We start from the raw sequence: 23,146 nt of genomic DNA, 5'->3' as shown, positions 1-23,146 counted from the left end.
AAAACTATGTAATCATGCTTTAATACCTTGAAGAGTCTTGAAGACCATTTCATTTTTTGCAAACGCTTTGCTGAGTGCAAATTTTTAAAGATGGAACATTGTAGACTTATGAAGAAAAGCAAAGAGTCTGGTTAAAAATCTAACATTTAAAAATCAATTACAAATTGCTTGTATTTCTGTACAAGTGAATATTCATGAGGTATTTGAAAATGTGCAATAACTAAAATCTCATTAACTTTTTAAAATTAAATAAGCTTGATTAATTTTATTTCTCTTACCTTTTGTTGACGAATTCATCTTTTTTATTAAAAAAATTGTCTCACACAGGTGTAACATGGACTGAAACAAATCTTTTTCATTACAAGAATGAACTACGTTCACATATATAATAGTGATCCTGCATTATGCATTATTTGTGAAAAATTCATGTGCCATACATCCAAATTTAATATTTTGTATTTAGCCCACCTGCAAACGAGGTTGTAAATGTCTGGCTTAATTGAACAGTTGTTTCATCTGGATGGAGATGGTTTGTTGCTGTTGAATCAAGTGTGGCATCTCATTATAACTCAACAAAGTTTCAAAAACTGTACAAGCACGCACCGATACTACTCCTTTTATTTGTTTTTTGTGTTGTTTTACGTTTCATTGGTTTGTGCGTGACTTCTTGAATGAAGAAGCTTCAAAATCAAGCGGCGCTGGTTCAACTCTCGAGGTGTGCGTTTGAGTAACACATTCTAAGGACTGCTCTCCATTCAGTGGCACTTAATGGATGGAATAAAATTCCCCGGCCACAACACTTCAACAATCGGAAACTTCACCAGCTGTCAATCTCAGTAACCGGCCCAGCGTCAAAAGCATCTACAAGTATGCGAAACTACCAGGAATAACCTATCAAGGCTTTATCAGTCCGATCAAAACCATTTGAAGTCAAATTGAATCAACTGTTGTCAAGATGTTGACTTTTGCAAGTTGGGCCATCACAAGATGGTGCTCTTTGCATGCTCGCTCAATTGCATGTTTTGTTTGAATTTAATTTTTGTTACTTTATTACGCTGCTAGCATGTAAGCTACATAGGTGGTAAATTTACTCGCTTCAAGCGGAAAAAATCATCAAGAAGTGCTATGATGTAAAACTCTAAATTGATTAACATTAACGGTTATAATGAAAAAACAATTGTTGACTTGTGGTATCAAAAAATGTAATAAGTTTTGATAGCAATGCAATGTTTTCACTTGCAACCTACTCTATGTTCGGTGTTTCTTCAATCATATAAATACACCTCAAGATTGTTGTGGATAAGGTTTCAAACATATAGATACCTACAGTTGTATTTTAAGATTTTTTTGACAGGGAGTCTCTATGGTTGTGACGGGTTTGGATGATGACACATTCTCTATTGCACAAGAAATGCAGTTAAAGATGGCCCCAGTTATGGAAGAAGTGCGGTCGAGGTTGTATAAGTTGCAAGAAATTCCCTTTCCGTCCACGGTAGGTCACTTTCAATGTTAGATTTCTCACATAATCAAGAAAAATCAAAAACACATTCAGAAAAGGACATGTTGTCCAGAAAAACGTAATCACTTTAACTTGCGCTTATTTAATGACACACACAAACCAGCACTGCAACACAGGATTTGTAGCGTTTTATCCATTCTTTTTTCACTTCTTCTTGTAATAACTACTGTGAAATTTGGTCAAAGCATCACCACTGAATTAGGAATGGTTGCAGAGAAAATAGTCCCCCTTCATACGTTGTATAACGGGTCATTCCATGCCAAATGAGCAAATTTTTGGAAAAATTACACCACATGTCATAGATTTCATTGAAATTTGGCATGTTACTTGTAGATGTCGAAGAAATATGAAAAATGCAAAAAAAAATTTTTGAAAAATTTCAAACATTGGTGGAGTTATAGGCATTGGAAAAATCACCATTTTTGCCTGTTCCACTTCAGTGATTTTGTCCAATTTCTTGTCATATTTCTAATTTCTTAACCTACGATCATACAATATGGCTGAAAATTGCTAAACAGACATTTTAAGATGCAAGGAATCCAAAAATGTAAATTAAAAAGTTGACAGAGAACTTCTTGATATGATTATAAAGGTTTCAACTTGCTACATGCATTTTTCGGAGGCCAAACTTTGGGGGCCTATAAAAAAATGGGTATAAAAATTAAGAACTGAAATTCACATGTTTTATGCTTATACCAATACACTTTCATGTCAAATAAAAAAAAATGAATTAATTTTGATAACTATTATGATAAAAGCTAGATTTTCTGACTTGCAAATTTTGACTTTTTTACACTCATTGTTTAAGAGTTTTGTCTATGACATCACAATTTACATTATTGCTTGTTGATGACATCACAATATACATATTGTTTGTCATGACAATTGTTATGTAGCTCATGAATCAATTGAATACTGGTAATACACTAAGGTTTAATGCAGTAGGCCATGCACCATAGTAGTGGTAACTTGTAGAGTTATTGAGTTAATTACTCTTTTAACTGTGATTTCAATTTTAGGTTGTTCTATTAGCAATGTATTATTCCTAACATGCTCCACAGATCTTGCAACCAGGAAAGATACTTTTCCCACTGTTCAAGTGTTCAAAGCCCGTCTACCTGCTTGAAGCAGAGAAATGTCAAGGTTCATAATAAACATGTTCATCTGTTTCTGCAAGTCCACCAATGTCCAAAAACCCAATGCTTCTAGCAAAGTGAATTTTTATGGTACAATACCTTATTTTTTTCCAATGTCATAATGCTGTGATGAATCCATAACAATTGTGTTATTGTAAAACTAATGTAGTATATACTAATAATATGATAACTACTATAGTGCATGGTCTACTACTCTACAACGTTAAACCTTAGTCTTAGTGTATTACCAGTATTCAATTCATTCATGAGCTGCATTATGACAAACAATATGTACATTGTGATGTCATCGACAAGCAATAATGTAAATTGTGATGTCATAGACAAAAATCTTGAACAATGAGTGTAAAAAAGGTCAAAATTTGCAAGTCAGAAAATCTAGCTTTTATCATAGTAGTTATCAAAATTAATTCAATTTTTTTATTTGACATGAAAGAGTATTGGTATAAGCATAAAACATGTGAATTTCAGTTCTTAATTTTTATACCCATTTTTTTTATAGGCCCCCAAAGTTTGGCCTCCGAAAAATGCATGTAAAAATTTGAAACCTTTATAATCATATCAAGAAGTTCTCTGTCAACTTTTTAATTTACATTTTTGGATTCCTTGCATCTTAAAATGTCTGTCTAGCAATTTTCAGCCATTTTGTTTGATCATAGGTTAAGAAATTAGAAATACTATAGGAAATTGGACAACATCACTGAAGCGGAACAGGCAAAAATGGTGATTTTACTAATGACCATAACTCTGCTAATATTTAAATTTTTTCAAATTTTTTTTTTGCATTCTTCATATTTTTATTTCTAAGTATGCCAAATTTCAAAAAAATCTATGACATGTGGGGTAACCCATTTGCTCATTTGACATGGAATGACCCTAACATAACATTGAATGATAGCCTACCTGATGGAGTTCCCATCTGTGTGGTGTCATCAATATTTCAAGCAGGCTGGGACACGACACACTGTCTGCAAAATGTCACATTTAAAATTGATTATTTACTTTAAGTACCGTACGGTACTTTAAACAACAGTTAATTGCAGATGGCGACGTGTTAAGCCACCTTAAAGATAATGCCGTATTTTTGTATCAAAGAGAGGCCTTGTTGGAGAAACACCATTGTCACTATGGAAGAACCGCCCAGCTCCCTTGTATCAACGCCTTTCACCGCTGTTATGGATATAATTGCGGTGTTTTCCACATGTATCTGTACCAGTTATTGAACACACCGCTCCAACATTCGGCTATGGAACAACATCCAGAAGACATCCAATTTCGTTAAAAATCATTGCTTTTAAAATGGCTTTGAATTGGCATTCATGTGTGGTAGACCACGACAAGAACGCTCCTTTCTTCACTTCACACTGTCTTGCTCTGTTGTGTTTCGTAACGAGAATCATGCGATCAATAGACAAATGTTTGCGATTGCGCCATTTCGTTATTCAACCAATGATGTATCAACAATTATAAGTTTCAATCTCACTGATTTGTTAAGTTATTATCAGTCTTCTGCTCCGGGTTATTCACGCGAGGTACCAGAAGGTCATACATCTACACCAAGTGCACCCATAGAAATAGACCATGACCACCTCGGCAATGTCAGAGAAGCGTTGTCTCACAGCGTAAGTTGAACTGTAACTCACTTCTGTTTGCAATTCATTATTACTGTACTTATTTTAGATATAGCAAGTCACGTGTAATCTTGTTGAATGTAAGTTTATGGTGATATTTGTACGTTAAATATTCTGTAGCAGTTTTTGTGGAAAGTATGTTGTTGCTGATTTAATGTCAACTACAGACCACGTGGTTGGATGGAGAAGACAGCGAGAAAGCGACAGAGTTACTTCGCATACCTGACGGTGTACAAATGTTTACTGTTGAAGAAGACATGGAAGTTAATTCACCACCGCCATCTTATCCAACTTCCTTGCATGTTTATTTGTTTGACGATGAAACTTTCTCGACCTCTTCAAGGTAATCTTGTTACTGTCAGCCATCTTTTTCCATCTTTTTTTCATCGCGGAACCATTTGTTTTGATTAAACTTTTGCGTTTGTCACGGAACCCCCTACTAACAAAAGATTAGAATTAGATTAAAGTTAAAAAGTAAAGGTCTCATCTCATACTCAGTTACTGAGTTTTAGGGAATGAGAAGGTAAGGTTTTTATCATACTAAGCCTTTGGCACATAAGAGAGTAGGATGGCCATTGGCCAGTTCCTTTCTCTCTGCCGCCTTTTCTTCAGCAACTGTGCTCGCGCATTTATTATACCCCCTGGCCTGGGTAGAGGTGAGCGCGTTGATCAAATACCAATCCGCGAGTCGGACCAGTTTCGCATTAATGGAAAGCCAGCGCCTTATCCGCTGCGCCATCCCAACACTGTAACATTCTTGTTGGTAGCACAACAATGAACAAGTGGCTCAATAACTAGCTATCAATGTTTCTTTTTTCGGCTCTTGATTGCACTCAACCTCTTACCTAACTAACTACTTACAATGTAAATACATCATGGTGATCTAAAAATTCAGAATGACGCATCACTACACTGAAGCAAGAAATCAATTCCTATAAAATACGAGGAACCCTCGCGTTAATATTGAAAGTGTTCTACTGTACGCCATACTTGTCACGCCATTTGCAGATCTTGATATGAAATTTTTGCCCAGCTTCAAATTCTATTCCAGGCCTCCTGCATTCATCCAGGTTGGGGAATGGATCTATCCTCTCATCCCTGGCCAGTCTCCTGTGCTACACTGCAGCAACGGCGCTTTCATTTTTCCTGATCTTAATGGATCATCACATGGAAGGAGTGTAGGCTTGGTCATCTCATCCACACTTGATCCAACTTTGGAGGAGGCCTTTTCTTGCATTCTATCCAATTTGGCATGCCTTCAGGTGAAAATGAAAAATAGCTTAGCTGCAACAAGTGAGCTCATAACTTCAACATAAACTACTAATGTTAAAGAACTTGTTTGATTAATGAAACGATTGTGGTCATTACCAGACAGTTATCCATTAGTTCAGATGCACGTACAGTCTTTGCGCTTTGAATTTTCGCACATTTTATGTTTCTTCCCAGCACATCACGATGCATAATTAGTTATTTTGATTATAAAATATTTTTGAGGTCACCCATGGCCACCTAAAGATACGGCCTGATTTGTCACATTTTGCAGAAATTTCCAGGTTTTTCTCACTGTGGGCGAACGTTTAAATAAATTTTTCTAAAAATTAGATTTTTACGCTTTCTTTATTCTTTTCCCCAAATGACACAATAGGTTTTAACATCCTCACATGTTGAAAAACAAAGAAAATTTGATTTCGAAGATTTTAGTCAGACTGTTAATTTTCAATAACAGTCTGATTTTGCGTTTTTCAACTTACTTTTTCTCATTTGCTACTGCTTCCCCAAGGCAACAAAAAAGTTTTATGTCATTAGGAAACCGCAAAAAGTAAAAACATCTCAGAAAATGTCAGTCAAACACTAGCAGTAGCTGTAATCAAAATCTGCAAAATGTGACAAATCAGGCCGCATCTCCAGGTGGCCATGGGTCACCAAACCACAGTGGTTCGTTTGGAAATGTCTCAAACGACACCAATGAGAGTTGCCACATAGCTCAGTGCTATGCTCAAAAACGCCAAGTTAGAACGTTTTGTAGGAGTATAAAACTCGCGTTGATAAAATGTGCCGTTTAATCTATCCCCTTCCTTGGCTGCAAAATTGACCCTTTTTACATCGATTCAACGTTTGTAGACGGTGTTTCCAGATCAATGTGAAAAAGACCAATGTCATCACTTTGGATGGCTTGTCAAATTGTTTGTTACTCATCTATTTAGTCACAGTTACCGTATTTTACGGACCATAAGGCGCACTTTAAATCCTTTTTTTTCCTCATAAATTGATTGTGCGCCTTATGGTCCGGTGCGCCTAATGTATGGATCAAGTGCGGTAGTGCTGTATTGCCTACACTCAAAACCAGTACTGATACTACCATTATATATGGTGGTGCGCCTTATGGTCCGGTGCGCCTTATGTATGAACAAAAAACTGATCAAAGCAATTTATTGACAGTGCGCCTTATAGTCGGGTGCGCCTTATAGTCCGTAAAATACGGTACCGTTGTTTAATAACCGAGCTTAACGCAAAATAAAAAAGATTAATTTTTTGGTGTACTACAGCTAGGGTTACCCTCTTATTTTGAGAGAATGATTTCGCCATGAATTTAATACAATTCACATTCAATGACTGAGATTTTCTGAACATGTACAATAGCGTAAATGCAAGATTTTCCACCAACATTGCAACAAGGCATTGGGCTTGCGAACTAGAGCTGTACGAAACAAACTTATTTTGAAAGCTTTTTCACGACCAAAGATTAAATTTGCAGCAAAGGTGTCCATCTTGACTCTTCCTTTCCATTTTGTGGGTTGGAAGCCAAAATAAAGGAAAACGTCAGAACGTTGAAAGTCGCATAAGATGTGGGTGGCTTCTGCGATTCCTTTACAATTTGATTTGAATACAAACTTTTGCCGTCATAGTTTTGTTTCAAGCTCATTCTGAAGAAAAATTCTCGATTTGCCAACATGGTATTTTTGCAAAGAAATCGAAATTCGGTTTGATGAATTTCAATTTTTCTTTGTTTGCAATAGGTATCACTACGGACAAAGCAGTAACAATATTCTTTACTTTGTATCAATCCTATTTTTTCATCATAATTGCCAATGTGCTTTTTATTGTTGTATGAGTGGCCAGTTGCGATAATCTTGAATCCAACATGTGGTTTGTGTTCATCATTGAGTTTAGGATCACTGACTTATGCCAAGTTACTCTGACGCGCTATTATATGAAGCAGGCAATGCAAGACTATTGTATCAACGTGCTTTATTTCGGTCAAAAGGATGACTCGAAGACAGTGTCTCCCAAACATTGCGTTACAATACCAAAATAAACAAAAAAATACGACTCGTACCATCTAAAATTGAGATCAGAGGTTTCCAACCTTTTTTTTATGCCGTAGCCCCCTTTGAAAATTTTGAAAAATCAATGGCCCCCTATTTTTTTCAACCTTTTGAAAAAATTAAGAAACGTCATAACAACCGGGAATTAAAGACCATTTCATGAAGATTTGGGCAAAATGTAGTAGCATTTTTATTAAATTTTAATTTATTTCTTTTGTTATATAGTGTTGGAGTGGACTTAGAGATGATAAACTGAAAAAATTATTATTTTTCAAATTTTCCATGGCCCCCAGGTTGGGAACCCCTGATTTAGATAACGTCTGCAGATCTTGAATAACTGAATTATTTTGATGAACGTTTTCAGAATATGTGATAGTATGCAATACCGATGCTCCAGAATTGGCCGATACTGATGTATCGTTACTTCCTTACTTGAGTTCATTAGAATCCTTGATACAAACAAAAAGAACAATATGCTTGGATCTCGTTGTGTGACTTAAATTTCAACCGAATAAAGGCAACGTCAAGTCGTCATTCTGTTCGGTCCGAACCAACAGGAATTTGTAAACGACACCGCTTGTTGGTCACGTGATGTTGCCTGTTCGAAGGAAATTGTTGATTGTCATGTGATGGTGACTATCTAAAATGGTAGCCACTTTAACAAGTCGAAATTCTGCCACTGCGAATGACTACAATGCAACCGCCAACCAATCAGAACATGTTATAAGAAGCTACCGTCCAATTGTGACCCTTCTAGCACTCATCCAGAGAGTTAATGCTTGTTTTGAACTTTATTTGGTAATTACAGAAGAAAAAGAGCAAATAGCAGTGGTGGGAATCGAACCCGCGTCGATGAAATGACTACTTTCTAGCCCTAACCCCTAAGCCAACCAGCTGACAAAAAATCCATCACTTAATTTGCTTTGTATCATTTTCTTTTCGCCATTTTTTACGTCACTTAAACCGTAGCTTATGATTGGTTGGCGGTTTCATTCTAGTCAAGTTTAGTGGCAGAATTTCGACTTGTTAAAGTGGCTACCATCTAAAATGGGTGAATCTTACGCTTGTTTGACAGTTGACACTCAGGAGCGGATTCGGGTAATAATTTACTCAGTTGCGCGTCTGTACGGCTGCATTGACACTGTCTCCTTTGTAAAGCGCTAAGGAGCAACGCATTCTGCGATGAATACAGTGCTATATGAAAACACGCTTCAGTTTTATTATCTACCTCCTGACCCGATTTATTTTCTCAAAATAAAAGTATTTCTTTCAGGTACAAGAGCATCGCTTGGAAGGAGAACCCGACATCAACTTGGCTTCCTCCATCGGGTATCGTCCGGATAATAACCAGCAGGTGGAAGAAAGTGAACATTCTAAAATTAAAGAGGAACAATCTAAAGAAGAAAAGAAAAATTTGGATGATGTGAAAGATGAAAAGGAACCATCGACCAGTCAAAAGATCGCTTCAGGGATTGAAACAGGTTCGTGATCGTCAATGAAGATTCATTTAATCCATGCCGAGTTTTCTTTTTGTCATTTGATTATCAAATGTCGGATGTTAATGCACCATTTGCCTTTTATTTGAGTGTTTTTTTCTAACCCCCTTTTTTCTGTAAACCTGAAAGAGTTTCTTTATGATAGCTCATGTTTTTTGTCGTGTTTCTCCTAAAGTTCATACTAAATGAAATTTTCAAACGGGAAGTAGGCATTAAAATGCGTAAACTGAACATTCAAGAATACATTTCATAAAAAAATTACTGAAAAAAAATGTTTTCAATGGCGCTGTCAAGGCGCAAAGTCCAATGTTTCATTTATTTTTATTTTTTGCAAAATGACCAAAAAGTGGAAACACTGCTCGAGAATTACGTCACCAGCGACCAGCAGTAGCAATATAAAAAGTCTTTTCGCGCATTGGGTTGGAAAGTTCAGACGTGTTGGGTTTCAAGAATTTTCACATTGATTCAAGGCCTAGACACGTTGAATCCATGTAAAAAATGCTGATTACTCCACGCCTTCTGAATTGCTTAGCTGAAATCGTTTCACATGCCTTTGTGGAGTTTGCCTTCAAAAAACTTGTTTTTTTACATTTTCATTTTACATTGATTGAAGGCCTGAATACGTTGAATCTATGTAAAAGAGGATGATTCACTGTTTGAAGAACAAGATCTGCCATTTGAAACTCACGCAGTAAAAACTCTTGCCCGATCACCTGATTGCTAGTCGCTGGTGACGTAGACTGTATAATCGCACGCTTCGCTGCTCACGCCCATTCCCCTGTCGAAAGCTCTGACAAAAGCACGCGCGCAATGGTGGTCAGACCGCAATGGGGCCAAATTTTTTTCAAAATCGTTTTATGGTAGCATGTTAAACACAACGAATGTGGAAAATCGCCAAGTCAGTTTTTTCCTTTAGTATGACTTTAACTCGAACATGCATTCTCTGTAATATTTCGGTAAAAGTTTGAACATAGGATGGAGTGAAACAACGTAGTGGTTGATCGATATAATTACATTGTATCGCCGTCTCATTTCTAGGTGCGAATTGGTTGAGTTGGGGCTTGTCGAAAGGGGCTGAAATAACGTCATCTCTTATCCAACAAGGGGCCACGCAGCTACAGGACAACATGACCCCCGATGAGAAGCCACTGATAGTGAACCCTACACTTCAAAAAGGAATCTATTATACTCACGAAGCTTCAAGTAAGTTGTGGTATCGCAACATTTTCCTCTATGGCATCACATTTGTAATTGAACACTTTAACCTCTGGTTGACCGGTAGCCAATGTCAAGTTATCGAAAGAAGAGTTCCAAGAGACCGACTTCACCATCGGTCTATCGTGTGCCATAAGGCGTGGGAAGATGTCTTGGAGCTTCCGTCTTGGTTTGCACGTTATGGCGGGGATGCTCTTCCACTTGTCAACGAGATCTGAATATCTTTTAATTAAAACATAATCAGTCAAATAAGTTGGCGTTTTTCTGGCAACAGACCCAGGCAACTAGGCCATTGGTAGCCATTGTTTTTATAATTTGTATTTTCGAAGAGCAAAAATTCCCTTGCGCTCTTCTTGATTTAAGTTTACTAGATGGCATGAATGTCCTAGATTTTGTTCGTTGCAGCTTGCAACTTTGGAAATCGTTTTGTTGGTTAGTTTTTCTCTCTGTCTCTTCAGACAGGTAGAAGTTAAATGATATACAGTAGATATTTGAAGAAGAAGTTCCAACTTGATTATAGCTTTCTTCTGTACACAGAGGTCGCGGTCCAGGTCAGCAATGCCGTCATCAAAGGACTCTGTGTCGTGGCTGGCGAACTCGTGAAGATTGTGTCTCCTCACGTCAATGCTTACCTTTCATCACCTGCATCTGAAAAGGACGGTCCTCCTGATGATGAGAAATCATCGAGTAAAGAATCCAATATGTCCGGAGTTCTCACTGTCGCTGGTGCAGGGTTATCAGGTGATGCCTCTCTTCCCACCGGACTATTACGTTGTGGTATTCTCTGCATCGTTGTTACTTATTTAAGTTTACCGGTGGCGGTGGGATGTTTAGTTTATGACTTTCAAGGTCGGGTTAGTGAAAAGTGAAATTTATTAAAAGCTAAAATGCGACCTTTTTCTGTTAAAAGTAAATTTTAGTTTTGCAAATTGTATGTCGAACTTGGATTTGGGAAACTGTTATTAAATTATAAAGTAGAGACCTGACGTGAAAGTTTGTTAAAAGGTCTGAGCATTTCCGTTTTTCAATGGTCTGAGCAATGAGCATTGACGAAACATCTTTTGGCATTACTACACTGTAGAACTACCACCTTTAGCAAATGGTTAGCTAATCGAGCATGTTGATTTAATACACATTTATATTTCTATGTGATTAAATCAAATATAGTTATTACTAGTATCTGAAGCCTTTACAAATTGTTTCACCTAACGGATCATCAGAAGGTCTTATTCAAATAGAATGCCAATAGAATAATTCTATGCGATTATGTGTAGAGATAGACTTTTGTATTGTATTTGGAACAAGCGTGCTTTGACTAGTAACAATGGTGAAGGAGAGTCTTAATCATACTTGATCCAATTCGAGGGGTGAGAAGATACGTCTGCAGACGTTGAATCAAAGTAAAAATGACGGATTTTGTTGTCAGGGAAACCATGGGCACCAACGAGAATAGGGTGGCGGCCAGTTCCTTTCTCTCGGCCGCCTTTCCTTCAACAACTACGCCCACCCAATTTATTACACCCTGGGTAGAGGTGAGCGATGTTTTTCAACAACCAGCTTAAGCGGGGAGTCGAAACAGGATTGCATGATTGAAAAGCGAGCGCCTTAACCGCTGCGCCATCCCACCGCCACCTTTGACTACTGTACAAAATAATATCCGGTATACGAGTATGTTGATTGTTGACCAAATCTATGAATCCCAGGGTTTAGCACAGTATGGAAAGGCTTGGAGCAAGGTGGTATGGCGATTGCAAAGTCTGTGTCGAGTGCTACAGTGGACACTATGCAACACAAGTAAGTGATCAGATTATATTATTCATGATGATGTAAATCCCAGCAATTTGAAGGTTTGCTAGATTATTTCGATTCGGACCGTCTGTCACAAACTCAAGCCATTTTGTGTTTGTTGCGTTTTTTTAATATCTGGAAAAGATGGCATGTCAGATTTCGTTGACGCTGAAAGTTCATTTGTTTCTAAGAACTGAAAGACCGTAATGCGAGCGACATGGTACATTCGCGGATATTACGCTTTTTTTACCAAAGTAATAAGAATATTTTGTTGACTGGTTCCGGATTTGTTATTGCGTTGCTGGCAACGTGAGATCCACAGACGCGAAGTTGGTTATCTGATAATAAGTAAACAAAATCAGTCAGGTTGGGAAACTTGTATAATTTATAAATAAAGCTTTCGCCACCGTAAAGGTGGCTTCTTCAGTATCTAGAAAATCACAAGTAAATGAAAACATGACAATTTAATTAATTAGTTCCCGAAACTGACTGATTTTGTTTGCTTATTATGTTTCATTGTTTGGTTGCATCCTAAACGAAGGATCCTTGTATAACTTTTCATCCTCAATAACATCAACGAACCAGAACAGAGGTTGAGAGACATCAGTTGACAGACATCATTTCTTTAATGATAGTCTCATGTTAGGAAAACGTTCGCTGTGTCATGAATTATATTCACTTACATTTAAATTTAGAATAGTTTCAAGTAATTTAATTACTTATCTTTGAACTTGAAGGACCTCTTCTGGTGCTTATCCTCTGTAGTAGTTTGACATACAATACTTTTAAAGGCTTTGAACCACAAGTGCAGGCGCAATTGCTTGTATAATGTTTTTGCTTGTGGTTCAAATTTCTTTGTCTGCAACCTATTCCACCCACTGAGTGCCTCTGTATGAAAAGCTGCCTTGAAGTGCGTTGCTCATGCCATGAAAATTCAACCTTCGCCACCGTCCATCTTCTTAACCTGTGTCTTCTTCTTCAGGTACGGTCCCGAGGCCGGCCAGGCGACCAGTGAAGCGATGGGGGCGGTTGTTAACTTGGGCAGGGTGATGCATGGCGTGGACCACATGATGATTCACGCGCTGGTGGATCGGAGCACAGGGCACGAAACTGCAAAAGAAGAAGATGCAAAAAATGAAGAAGATGGAGTAGAAACAGCAAATGAAACGGAAAATGACATTTTGAAACAATTTTGCAAAAGTCCAGCAAGGGGCATGTGAAAGAATTTTGTTGCTTTATGAAAGCAAAGTTTTGCAATTGATTGAGTTTCGCTTTTAGCAGCAAAGAAAGCAAAGTTTGTTGTCAGGCGATTTCCTTTTTAAAGCTGTTACGTGTGGAAATAAAAAACTAGAAAAGCAGATTCCATTCATGAAGAACTGATTAACAAAAGACTTTATAACTCTTCTATTTACTGCCAGCCAATGCTCCTTGATCGTATCGTAAGCCATTTATGTAAAGTTGATGCTGTAAATTATCGTGCCAGTATCACATAAACAGTTGAAATGTTTCATAAATTTTATGTTAAGCTGTTTGCAAAGATCACCATTTTCCGAAGATTGGCTTTCCTTCTCTAAATTTTGAACCACCGTACATGAGCTAGATACGACAAAAGTCGTTTTTCACTCCATCAGCCCACCACACTAGTTTCAACTTCCTCATGGTCAGCATTTTGTCGTGTTGTTCGAGCGAGTATGCGGGCGCATTGCTTTACCGTGCCACCCTTCGGCATCTGTTGCTTTATTTCGTCAGGCATGATTTCAAAGTATTAAATCTAACACATGTAGTTACTAGTTATACTACCGTACCGCTCTTAATTATCAACCGCACTTTTCATTTCTTTCCGTGTCCGTCGTACAGCAGAAGCTTCACCGCATTCATCAGCCATCTTCGGAAACGAAGGGCGACCACCAGTTGTTTCGCCGCTCCTAATTATTATTATCAACCGCACTTTTTATTTATTTGATGATTTTGTTTGTTTGCACTTTACGAATGTATCTTTGAATTCCTTTGAAAATTAGTTGTGCAGAAATATCCTTATTTCTTCATGCCTTTCTTTGCTTTGGAATTACTTCACTGATGAAGATGCATTTGTATCTTTAATTTTTATTTCTATATCCAACTTGCAATAGCATACCACCGTTGCTCTTATGTTAAACCAATGTGCGTGTTTACTGGATGTAGAATTGTAGATGGTAAAAGTTCAGCCGAGAGAAGTTTGTCGTGGTTGGTTGTCTCCTCAGGGCTTCTGAACTACCTTGTAAAATACTAACTACGTAACTAGTATAATGCAAAAGTGCTTCTTCGCTACTCGCATTACCTTCGTTTTAAGTTACAAAGCTGAGATTTGCGTATTTTTACCATTTGGGATGTTGCTTGATGTTTGCAAACTTCATCAACAGCGACGAATCGTCAAAACTTTGATTCACATCCATCCACACATAGCTCTCCTTGTATCGTGACATGTCTGTGTAAGCAAACCTTAATGGTTTTCTAAATTTCATTCTATTGTTTGCTGTAAATGCTTTCCTGGCATCGTGCCGCTCTATTATGTTGCACCCGCCACTGTTTCAAACCAAATAAATAACGTCTGACGTCGTGATTGGACAATAGCCTCCACAGGCGCGCGATTCACTAACTACCGCGCTGGAAACCTCCGTGAACGGAGCATTGTGATCAATATTCGGTTTCATGTCGAAACTTGATTTAAGTTCTGCAGTGTCACATGATACTCTTAGGAAACATGTTATAGAGCTAGGATCGACGGAATACAAAGGAGGGTTGAAATTGAGAAAGTGGTGTCATTATATTTGAACAGAATTTGACAAGGCCTACAGGTAAATCATCTGGCTAACAATGCAATTTAAGGAACATGACGCTATGTATTGTGCATAAGAAATACCGTAGCGTAAAAAGAAACTTGTCAAAAACACCAAAGTAAGGTTCAGACTACAGTACTAAGTACCCCGAATCACATTTCGACAACATATTCATAACAAATCGCAATTAAAATACTGTCAACAGTGTTTAAATCGTATGGAACAACATAAAACGCGTTTTACTGTTTCGACATTAAACAAACAAAAACTACTGCACTTCGTTTTGCTTTTAATAGTTTCTGCTTGACGCGGCAGTGATGGCGAGGTATGGAGCAGCGTATGATCCGAGGGCGACCCTTCCATCGCTCAGTTCAGTGGCTTGCGATAGAGCGTAGGTTAAGTCCCCATCAGGATCGTGCATGGTCCGGATTATCTCGCCCTGGCCGTTCACTTCCACCACTATGTTATGGTGCCTGTCCATCAGAGAGCTACAAAAATAAGTTGTGGATTTTGGATGTAGACATCATGGTTAATGACAATTGGCGCAAATGAATGGTCGGGCGTCGCCATTCACGTTCAATAAAGATAATTCACAAAACAAAGACGCACGAACATCGCTTCGAAACAACCATAGGCCAGCACTTGACAGAAAGCCATTTATTTTTCAGTTAGCAGAACACTTCGTTTGTAGTGGGCAATTTATCAGCAACAATTTGATAAGTGACTTCTACGATAGCTAGTTTGTTGCTGCTTGTGGTAGGCTACAGATAAAAGAAAACTAAATTCTTGTGAGATAGAGCATAACGAAGTTGGCCGCCACAATCCCATGGTATTGACTACCAATTTGCTCCCGTTATTATTAATTTTTATTTATTTAAAGCTTTCTCTAAGAAACACACTGTCTGGTACTGCATGTTATTAATTGGATCAATACACGAACCAAAACCTTAGATAGGTGGCATATAACGCTTAAACAGTTTTAAATTAATATATTTTGATTTTTCTATACTGGCGTTTTTAAAAATGTTACGTTTAAACTTTTAACAAAACGAAGGGTGTAAAACAAGTTTGTTTTATCAAAACACAACTATAACGAAGCTAAACATCTCACTTCAATAAGATCTCTTGCGAGAACAATCCAGCTACAATCTGCCTTAGGCAACTACACGACAGCAAGCTGAGGTAGGAAGACGATAACTTGGCTGTGGTACTGACCCAGTAGGAACCGTGCCTGTTGGATCGTACGTTGTCTGGCATTGCTGAAATGACATTTATCTCGGCTTTTACAACAATATTGAAAACAAATTTATGAACAACACTCGAGTAGGACTTGATACAGGGGATAGTTTGTATATAAAGCTGAACCATCGCAAGATGTCAAGCTCTGGGTATGTCACGTTGCGCCATGAGCAACTTCTCATATGATTTTTTCCCTTTCAAATTACAGTTTAAGCTTTGTAGTTAAGTTGGAAGCTGTAAAGCGTTTTTTTTTCAGTGCTACCGATGTTCAAACGGCTCCAGTATTCGTGAGCATCGAGACTTAACAGGGGAACATGTTTTTATGTAGCCCGCTCGACACAAGGTGATGTAGCCTACCGACGAAACTTTGGCAGACTTACGACAAAACACCTTATTTTCGTAAGAAAATATTTTAATGTTCTTTTGACACAAAAATAGAAGTCACAACTCAGGATACATAAGGTTAGTTTTAGTTAAAAAAAAGTTTAAATACAACAAAACAAAGTTACCAGGAAGCTTTAATCTGTGGAGTTTCTCCCCTGTGTTCACATCGATCCATAAAACACGATAACGCGACGTTTCAGTCACGATGAGGGTCTTCTCATCTTTGGTCAGTTGCACTCCGTTGGCAAAGCAAAGACCAGTCGCAATCGTCTGCAGCTTCTTCGTGGTAAGATGGTAAGCAAACAGACGACCGGTGCAAGAGCCTGAGTTGGGAGAGATAACATCAGAAAGATTTCTACGGTAAAACGCATGAACACTGAACAGTAGGGTTGTTCAAAAAAACACTTTTTTGTCGAATTTCAGTGGGGACCCCCTGGAATTGTTAGGTTGCATCTAAAAACCCCACAAACCAAATCTGAGCACGTTTGGTTCAGTATTAACCGTGCAACGTCAATTTGAAAATGTAGATTTTGGTTAAAATTTTCGAAAATTTTTTTGATCTTTGACATCACAAACCATTGTTAGTTGTCTCTTGTATAACATTATGTTGAACTTCAAGTCTTGAGTGTAACTGATAAGCTGCAGTCAACTAATCTTTTTGATTTTCTCATTTAGATATTATTGTAGAACAAGGATTTGTGAAAAGTGATAGCTAGAGTTTGTTTCTGATTGCATAATTACTGTACACTGTAATTCTGCAAATTTGTTCACCTGCTGCCATGCATTCCACACGTTCAAAAGATGTGGAAGTATTTTTAAGAGAGCCAACAAAGAGAGCTGTTTTACAAAGGTTTCTTTTCTATTTGAAAATTCAGAAAAAGCCAAGACAGGATGCTGTGGCCACAACATGCAGTGAGATTGAATTCCTGTGGAAAAAGATCTCTGGAGGATCCACACCTGAATATTCCTGTTTTCAGAGCAAGAAAACAATTAAACTAAAACTGAACAAACTGTGGAACGAGCACAGGAAAATTGAAGCACAGGCTCGTAAACATCCCAAACAAGGTAACACGAGAAAAGAACAGTTTGACGCTGATTTGGATAGTGGATACCCTTATACCCTTTTTGATATAGCAAAAGCAAATATTAAAGAAAAACTTAATGAAGAAGACTATGCTTTCGTGAAAGATCAACAAGGCCAGCGAAAGTCTACATTTGGATGCAAAGATAAAGCATTGGAAAAACGCCTTCTACGGAAAAGAAGAGCAGAAGAAGTTGAACTGGGAAGGAAAAACAAATCGGTGAAGGAAATGGAAGTATTAAATTCTGTGGAGACTGACCTTGCTTTCCTAAGCAGCAGTGATACTGATGCCAGTTCAAGCTGTGTGAGCAGAGAAGATTGGGAAGGTACATCCAACATGCCAGTGAAACCACAATCTGTTTCCTTAGAAGTGCCAAGGCAGATAACTAAACTGCCACAAGTCATAGCAGCTGCTGATAGCCATAAGATCTCAAGTAATGCATTAAATGATGTTTTGGCTGCATTAATTAGAGAATGCCATGGCGATGTTAACGATTTTGTTTTGAGTACCAGCACCACATTAAGAGCAAGACAAGTTGTTCGCTCAACTGAATTCGAGAAAATCAAGGAACAATTCAAAAATACATTAAAATCAGAATTCTTCACCATACACTGGGACGAAAAATTGCTAAGAGAAGGCAACGACTTTCAAGCAACAGAACACATTGCCATATTATCCAGCCATGATGATGCAGTAAAGTTGCTGGGTACTACGAAGTTAGAAAGTGGATCAGGCTTGAATCAAGCTATGTCGATTAAAAATATGCTTGATGACTGGGATATAGAAGAATTGTGTGTGGCAATGTGTTTCGACACTACGGCATCCAACACTGGGAAGTTTAACGGAGCATGCATTTTGTTAGAAGGCTTACTCAATCATCCACTGTTGTGGACTGCATGTCGACATCACATTCTTGAAGTGGTCCTTTCCCGAATCCTTAAAAAGACTTTTGGTGAATCCAGTGGTCCAAAGGTTGAGGTGTTTGAAATTTTGAAAAAGAAATGGCCATCTCTAGATTTAACAAGGAATACGATACACATGCCAGAAACGGAAAGTGATCAATTCCAAGAAGATGTCTGGACAGCTCAAATGTTACTTATTAAAATTCGTGATGAAGTACATTCCACGAGATGATTATGCAGAATTTCTTAAGTTGTCCCTGTATTATGTTAACAAGAGTACTTTCCTAATTTTGTTTTTCGGCTGTCTCCAAATGCACCTATTTTAGGAAGTATCATACTGTACTAAAATAATATTAAAATCAAAAGCTGCAAGCCTAAATCTTAAACTGGTGTTCTGCCACGATTTCCACTTATATTACATACGGTATCAAAAAAATATCCGAAATGCTGGAAAAAGGTAAAGGTCATTGTTTTGGTCAAACCAGGATCCGTTGACAGAGCTATCGGCCGCCTGCTTCCAAGCTGCTCTGCTATATACCACCAGCAAGGTACAGAAAGTGCATCACTCATTTTTAATCAATCTTTTGAGCTGCTGAGCAAATGACTTTCCTTCAAGATCGCTCCCATACAAATGATGACCAATGTAAGGACGAGCATTTCAAAATACCGACACGTTGCGCAGTATTTTTGCTGCACGGCCGTGCACATGCTGAATGCTGATCGCCATTGTAAGAGAACATGGCAGCAACTTTGCTCTGTCAAATTTTGTAAATTAGATTAGCAGCTGTATTTTGAAGAGTGAAATTTTAAGTAGCGGTTTGTTTTTCCTGTGCATGTTCTTTTTATGATTACTTTTAAATCTCTTAAACTTGTTGGATCCTGCGTAGTTGGCTAGCGCTTGCTTACATACAAACAGTATTTGTCTTGTTTAAGAAAAAGCGCTATATCGCTTAATTCGACTTTTTGCATCAGTCGACGGCTTTTCCTATTGTGACTATCAATATCAGGGTCGACCAGTTGTCTGCAGTGACTTCTGAGTCTATCACTGCACAATGGTGAACAGCTTACATTGCAAATTTAGACTTATATCTTATATGTACGGACAGAAGTTGGTGGTACGAGTAATTGAGTGTGTTACCTTCCAGCACGTCATCGACCAGTCTGGTTATGGGATGACGAGTTGAAGAATCGGTGAAATAGACGATGCTATCATCTGATGTGATGTCTAGGTCGTTGGGAAACCTCATAGGCGGCTTTGTGTTGCTCGGCTTCAGGAGAATCTTGACATCCCTGCTGACAAGGTTGACCGTGTACAGGCCGTATATCGCATCCATGACGTAGAGTGTGTCTTTGCGAAGCCGTAGTCCTAGGAAATGGATAGTTATGGTTTAAATGAGGGACAAAACCTAAAGAAAATCAATCCTAACTTCTTTTTGAATGAATGCATTAACACAACAACGGTCTTGAAAATTGAACATATTTATGGTCTGTTAAATCAAAAATAAAAAGATTTGTCTTCATGCCTTGTAGGCAACAGTCAACCGCCGCTTCTCACCGAGAGGTATCCCATGAAATAAACTTGAATCCGTGACATCGTCAGCACCTCGTATAGTCCCGTCCGTTATGTTTTCAACATGTCCTTCACCGATGACACCATCCGACGATGGATGGATCTTGACAACTCTTCCATCCCGGAGACCAACATACAGATTCCGATCTGCGTCCTCCACCATGCTCTCAGGGGCGTACATGGGAATCCTTTTGCGAGAAAACACTGTTAAAAATATTTGGTAAACCTGCAGCGGGTGACTTACATTCAGGGCCAAACTTTATTAACAATATCTAAATTGCGATGAAAGTTAGCAACAAGAATTCCTAAAATTGCACCTCGTTAGTGACTACATTTAAAAAATACATTTTAAAAATATACACTTGGAAGTTCAAGTAACGAAACACAACCGATGAAAGTACATTTATAAGCTGAACTCTCACTTCGTTCCTTTAGACAACTTATTGTTGACCGCAAAGACCCCGGTCATTGGCACTTCATTTACGCCAAGAATGGCAACAGCAGATATTGGAGACAGAGAGTAGCCAACAATGCCAATTCCCACAAGCAAGCCGACAGTGATGAGCAGCGCAGTGTTAAAAGACCTCGATGCAGGTTGGGTTAACCTGGCAACGGAAATTTCTTCTTCATCCGGATTATCCTCGATATCACCGCTCGTAATACGGTGACGTAGACCGTCTACGTCACTGCCATCCATGTTATACAATCAAGTTGAACATTTAAATTACTTGCTACGACCTGCATGCACAACTGGGTGTTAGAGCAAGAAGTTAGAACTTTTTACATGTTTGCAATTCAAAAGTTTGGCACATTTGCGGTAAATCTTTATTCGTGCTTTGCCTCACTTTGACGTAAAGTTCATATTCTCAGATAAAACACGCAAAGTAATAAGTCATGATTTAACCAAGCAACCAATCTAAAATACTGTATTATAGAAATAAAATATGTGCAAAAAATACTTAGGTAACATACGCTGCCAAGGCATTAACTGAATGGTTCCCAACCGGGTGCCATTTACAACAGTCTGGGGTGCTGCGAGCTATTTTTCATATTCATTTTTTATCTGCCTTCAAACGGTTTGCGAGGATCATTGTTGTTGATAAAATTTTCATCGATGTTTTGTGGTCACAAAAGTTTAGTGTGGCTCCCTTCCATTGCGGCTTTGTGATGTCACAGTCAATGTATGTACAAGTTCTGCTGATTGTCGATAGTTCAGCAGGTGAATGCTGTCAAAACGTTTTTGCTCATTTTGTATGCCAAGGGAAGACCAGTAGGCCTGTATTAAAGTTTCACACTGACTTCAAAATATGTAAACTTTGCTTTGGGTCCCACAAAAAATTTTTCTTTTTGGTAGGGTGCCGTAAGCCTAAAAAGGTTGGGAACCACTGCATTAACTGATTGCTCACACAGTAGTTTTTCAACATCAAACCAAGACGATTAAAAGCAAACATAGATAAATAAAAGTAGTTAGTCTCCAACACGTTGCGTTGAACACTGTTAAAATTTTCGAATAACGCTGTGGACTAATGTTTGATTGTTTGGCCATGAAAGTTCGATAAATTTTTTGGGTCACTCATGACCACCTGGAGGTGCGGCCTGATTTGTCACATTTAGTAGATTTTGATTACCGCTACTGCTAGTGCCTGATCGAAATTTTCTAAGTTACTTTTTTTACTTTTTACTGACTCGTAATGATATGAAAGCTTTTTGTTGCCTTGGGGAAGCAGTAAAAAATGAGAAAAAGTAAGTTGAAAAACGCAAAATCAGACTGTTGATGATGATGATTATGTGCCTGATCTGATACAGACGTTGGCGATTATGGTCTTCCAAACTTCTTTGTCAAACTTTCCTATGATCAAATGAAGACCAAAGATTTTACAGGGCTTGCTTTCTTGGATCTAAAAAAGGCTTTCGATACTGTTTGCCATAAACGACTCTTGCGCAAACTTGACCACTATGGCATCCGGGGAGTAGCAAACGACCTTGTCGCATCCTATTTGAATGACCGTCAACAATATGTTGAGATTAACAATTACTCTTCCACTCATCAGCTTATTGAGTACGGCGTTCCACAGGGATCCACACTAGGCCCACTGCTCTTCTTGTTATATATAAATGATTTGTCCAATAGCATATCATCAATACCAAGATTGTTTGCGGATGACACTTGTCTCATTGTCAAAGCTGAAAACTTACGTCTGTTAGAAAACAAGCTCAACTCGGATCTAGTCGAAATTAATAGCTGGATAAATGCCAACAAGTTAACTATCAATGCTTCCAAATCAAACTTATTAGTAATTCCGCCAAAAAAAAACTACAGTAATCTTGATAAAATCAATGTTCTCTACAACGGTGATAAATTAGAAATAGTTGACCACGCTAAATATCTTGGAATAACTATTGACAATCAACTTTCATTTAAACCCCACATTGATGATATAAAATTGAAACTTGCTCGGTCCGTCGGCATCTTGTATAAATTGAAATCTTTCATTCCTCCGAAAACAAGACTTCAATTATATCACTCGCTTGTGCATCCTCATATACAATATGCAATATCAATATGGGGTTCCACTTTTAAGACGCATGTCGACAAACTCCAAACATTCCAAAACAAAGCAATAAAAATAGTCGCGGGAGGTCGATGGTCCGATCACGTGACTCCATATTTTAAACAACTAAATGTTCTTAAAATAAAAGATTTGTTCAAACTCGAAACTTCAAAATTAATGCACAAATATGAAAACAATTCACTACCATGTACTTTTTCTAATTATTTTAAAAAAGCAAAAAATGTACATTCTCGCAATACCAGAAATGCAATTGACAAGGATAATTTTTATGTTCCTCAATATTCATCTTCAATACTTCAACGTAGTTTCAAGTATACAGGAGTGGAAATTTGGAATTCAATCCCATTGGAAATAAGAAAAAAATCACCTAATTCATTTAAAAAAATTTATAAAAGTTTACTACTATCATTTTACCAATGATGATCTTCAGGACTATGTAGAACTTATATTA

At 37.9% G+C, this 23,146-nt stretch overlaps 2 protein-coding genes across 2 annotated transcripts in view; one reads left to right on the top strand and one right to left on the bottom strand.

Moving 5' to 3' along the window:
* The window catches only part of LOC145770515 (spartin-like), a 29,354-nt gene extending 14,632 nt beyond the window's left edge, over positions 1-14,722 (top strand). Inside the window, exons 3-11 of the mRNA XM_082582188.1 lie at positions 1,355-1,492; positions 4,179-4,295; positions 4,472-4,647; positions 5,356-5,566; positions 8,904-9,111; positions 10,165-10,329; positions 10,879-11,082; positions 12,045-12,135; positions 13,112-14,722. Coding sequence (XP_082438314.1) covers positions 1,355-1,492; positions 4,179-4,295; positions 4,472-4,647; positions 5,356-5,566; positions 8,904-9,111; positions 10,165-10,329; positions 10,879-11,082; positions 12,045-12,135; positions 13,112-13,349 — 1,548 coding nt within the window. The 3' untranslated portion in view covers positions 13,350-14,722. The remainder of the gene's footprint in view (positions 1-1,354; positions 1,493-4,178; positions 4,296-4,471; positions 4,648-5,355; positions 5,567-8,903; positions 9,112-10,164; positions 10,330-10,878; positions 11,083-12,044; positions 12,136-13,111) is intronic.
* A 272-nt stretch (positions 14,723-14,994) lies between these two features.
* On the bottom strand, positions 14,995-22,124 carry LOC145773483 (adipocyte plasma membrane-associated protein-like). Its single transcript, XM_082584805.1, has 6 exons — positions 20,545-22,124; positions 20,108-20,310; positions 19,691-19,918; positions 16,694-16,891; positions 16,057-16,204; positions 14,995-15,433 (listed from the first exon to the last, which is right to left on the bottom strand). The coding sequence occupies exons 1-6, from the start codon at positions 20,817-20,819 to the stop codon at positions 15,235-15,237; spliced, it is 1,251 nt and encodes a 416-aa protein (XP_082440931.1). The 5' UTR covers positions 20,820-22,124; the 3' UTR covers positions 14,995-15,234.
* Between the last annotated feature and the right edge of the window lie 1,022 nt (positions 22,125-23,146).

This window comes from Aplidium turbinatum, chromosome 1 (genome assembly GCF_918807975.1).
Source record: "Aplidium turbinatum chromosome 1, kaAplTurb1.1, whole genome shotgun sequence".
In the NCBI taxonomy this organism is placed as follows: domain Eukaryota; kingdom Metazoa; phylum Chordata; class Ascidiacea; order Aplousobranchia; family Polyclinidae; genus Aplidium; species Aplidium turbinatum.
The sequence above is the reverse complement of the archived record's forward strand: the minus strand, read 5'-3'. Positions and strand labels throughout refer to the sequence as shown.

What these genes read in the sequence shown, in the direction of transcription:
- LOC145773483 (XM_082584805.1), bottom strand. Translation starts at nt 20,819, where the DNA reads ATGGATGGCAGTGACGTAGACGGTCTACGTCACCGTATTACGAGCGGT. An exon ending in GGTCGATGACGTGCTGGAAG is followed by an intron (nt 16,892 to 19,690) that starts GTAACACACTCA and finishes CTCCCAACTCAG; the next exon opens with GCTCTTGCACCGGTCGTCTG. An exon ending in CCACAGATTAAAGCTTCCTG is followed by an intron (nt 16,205 to 16,693) that starts GTAACTTTGTTT and finishes ATGTCATTTCAG; the next exon opens with CAATGCCAGACAACGTACGA.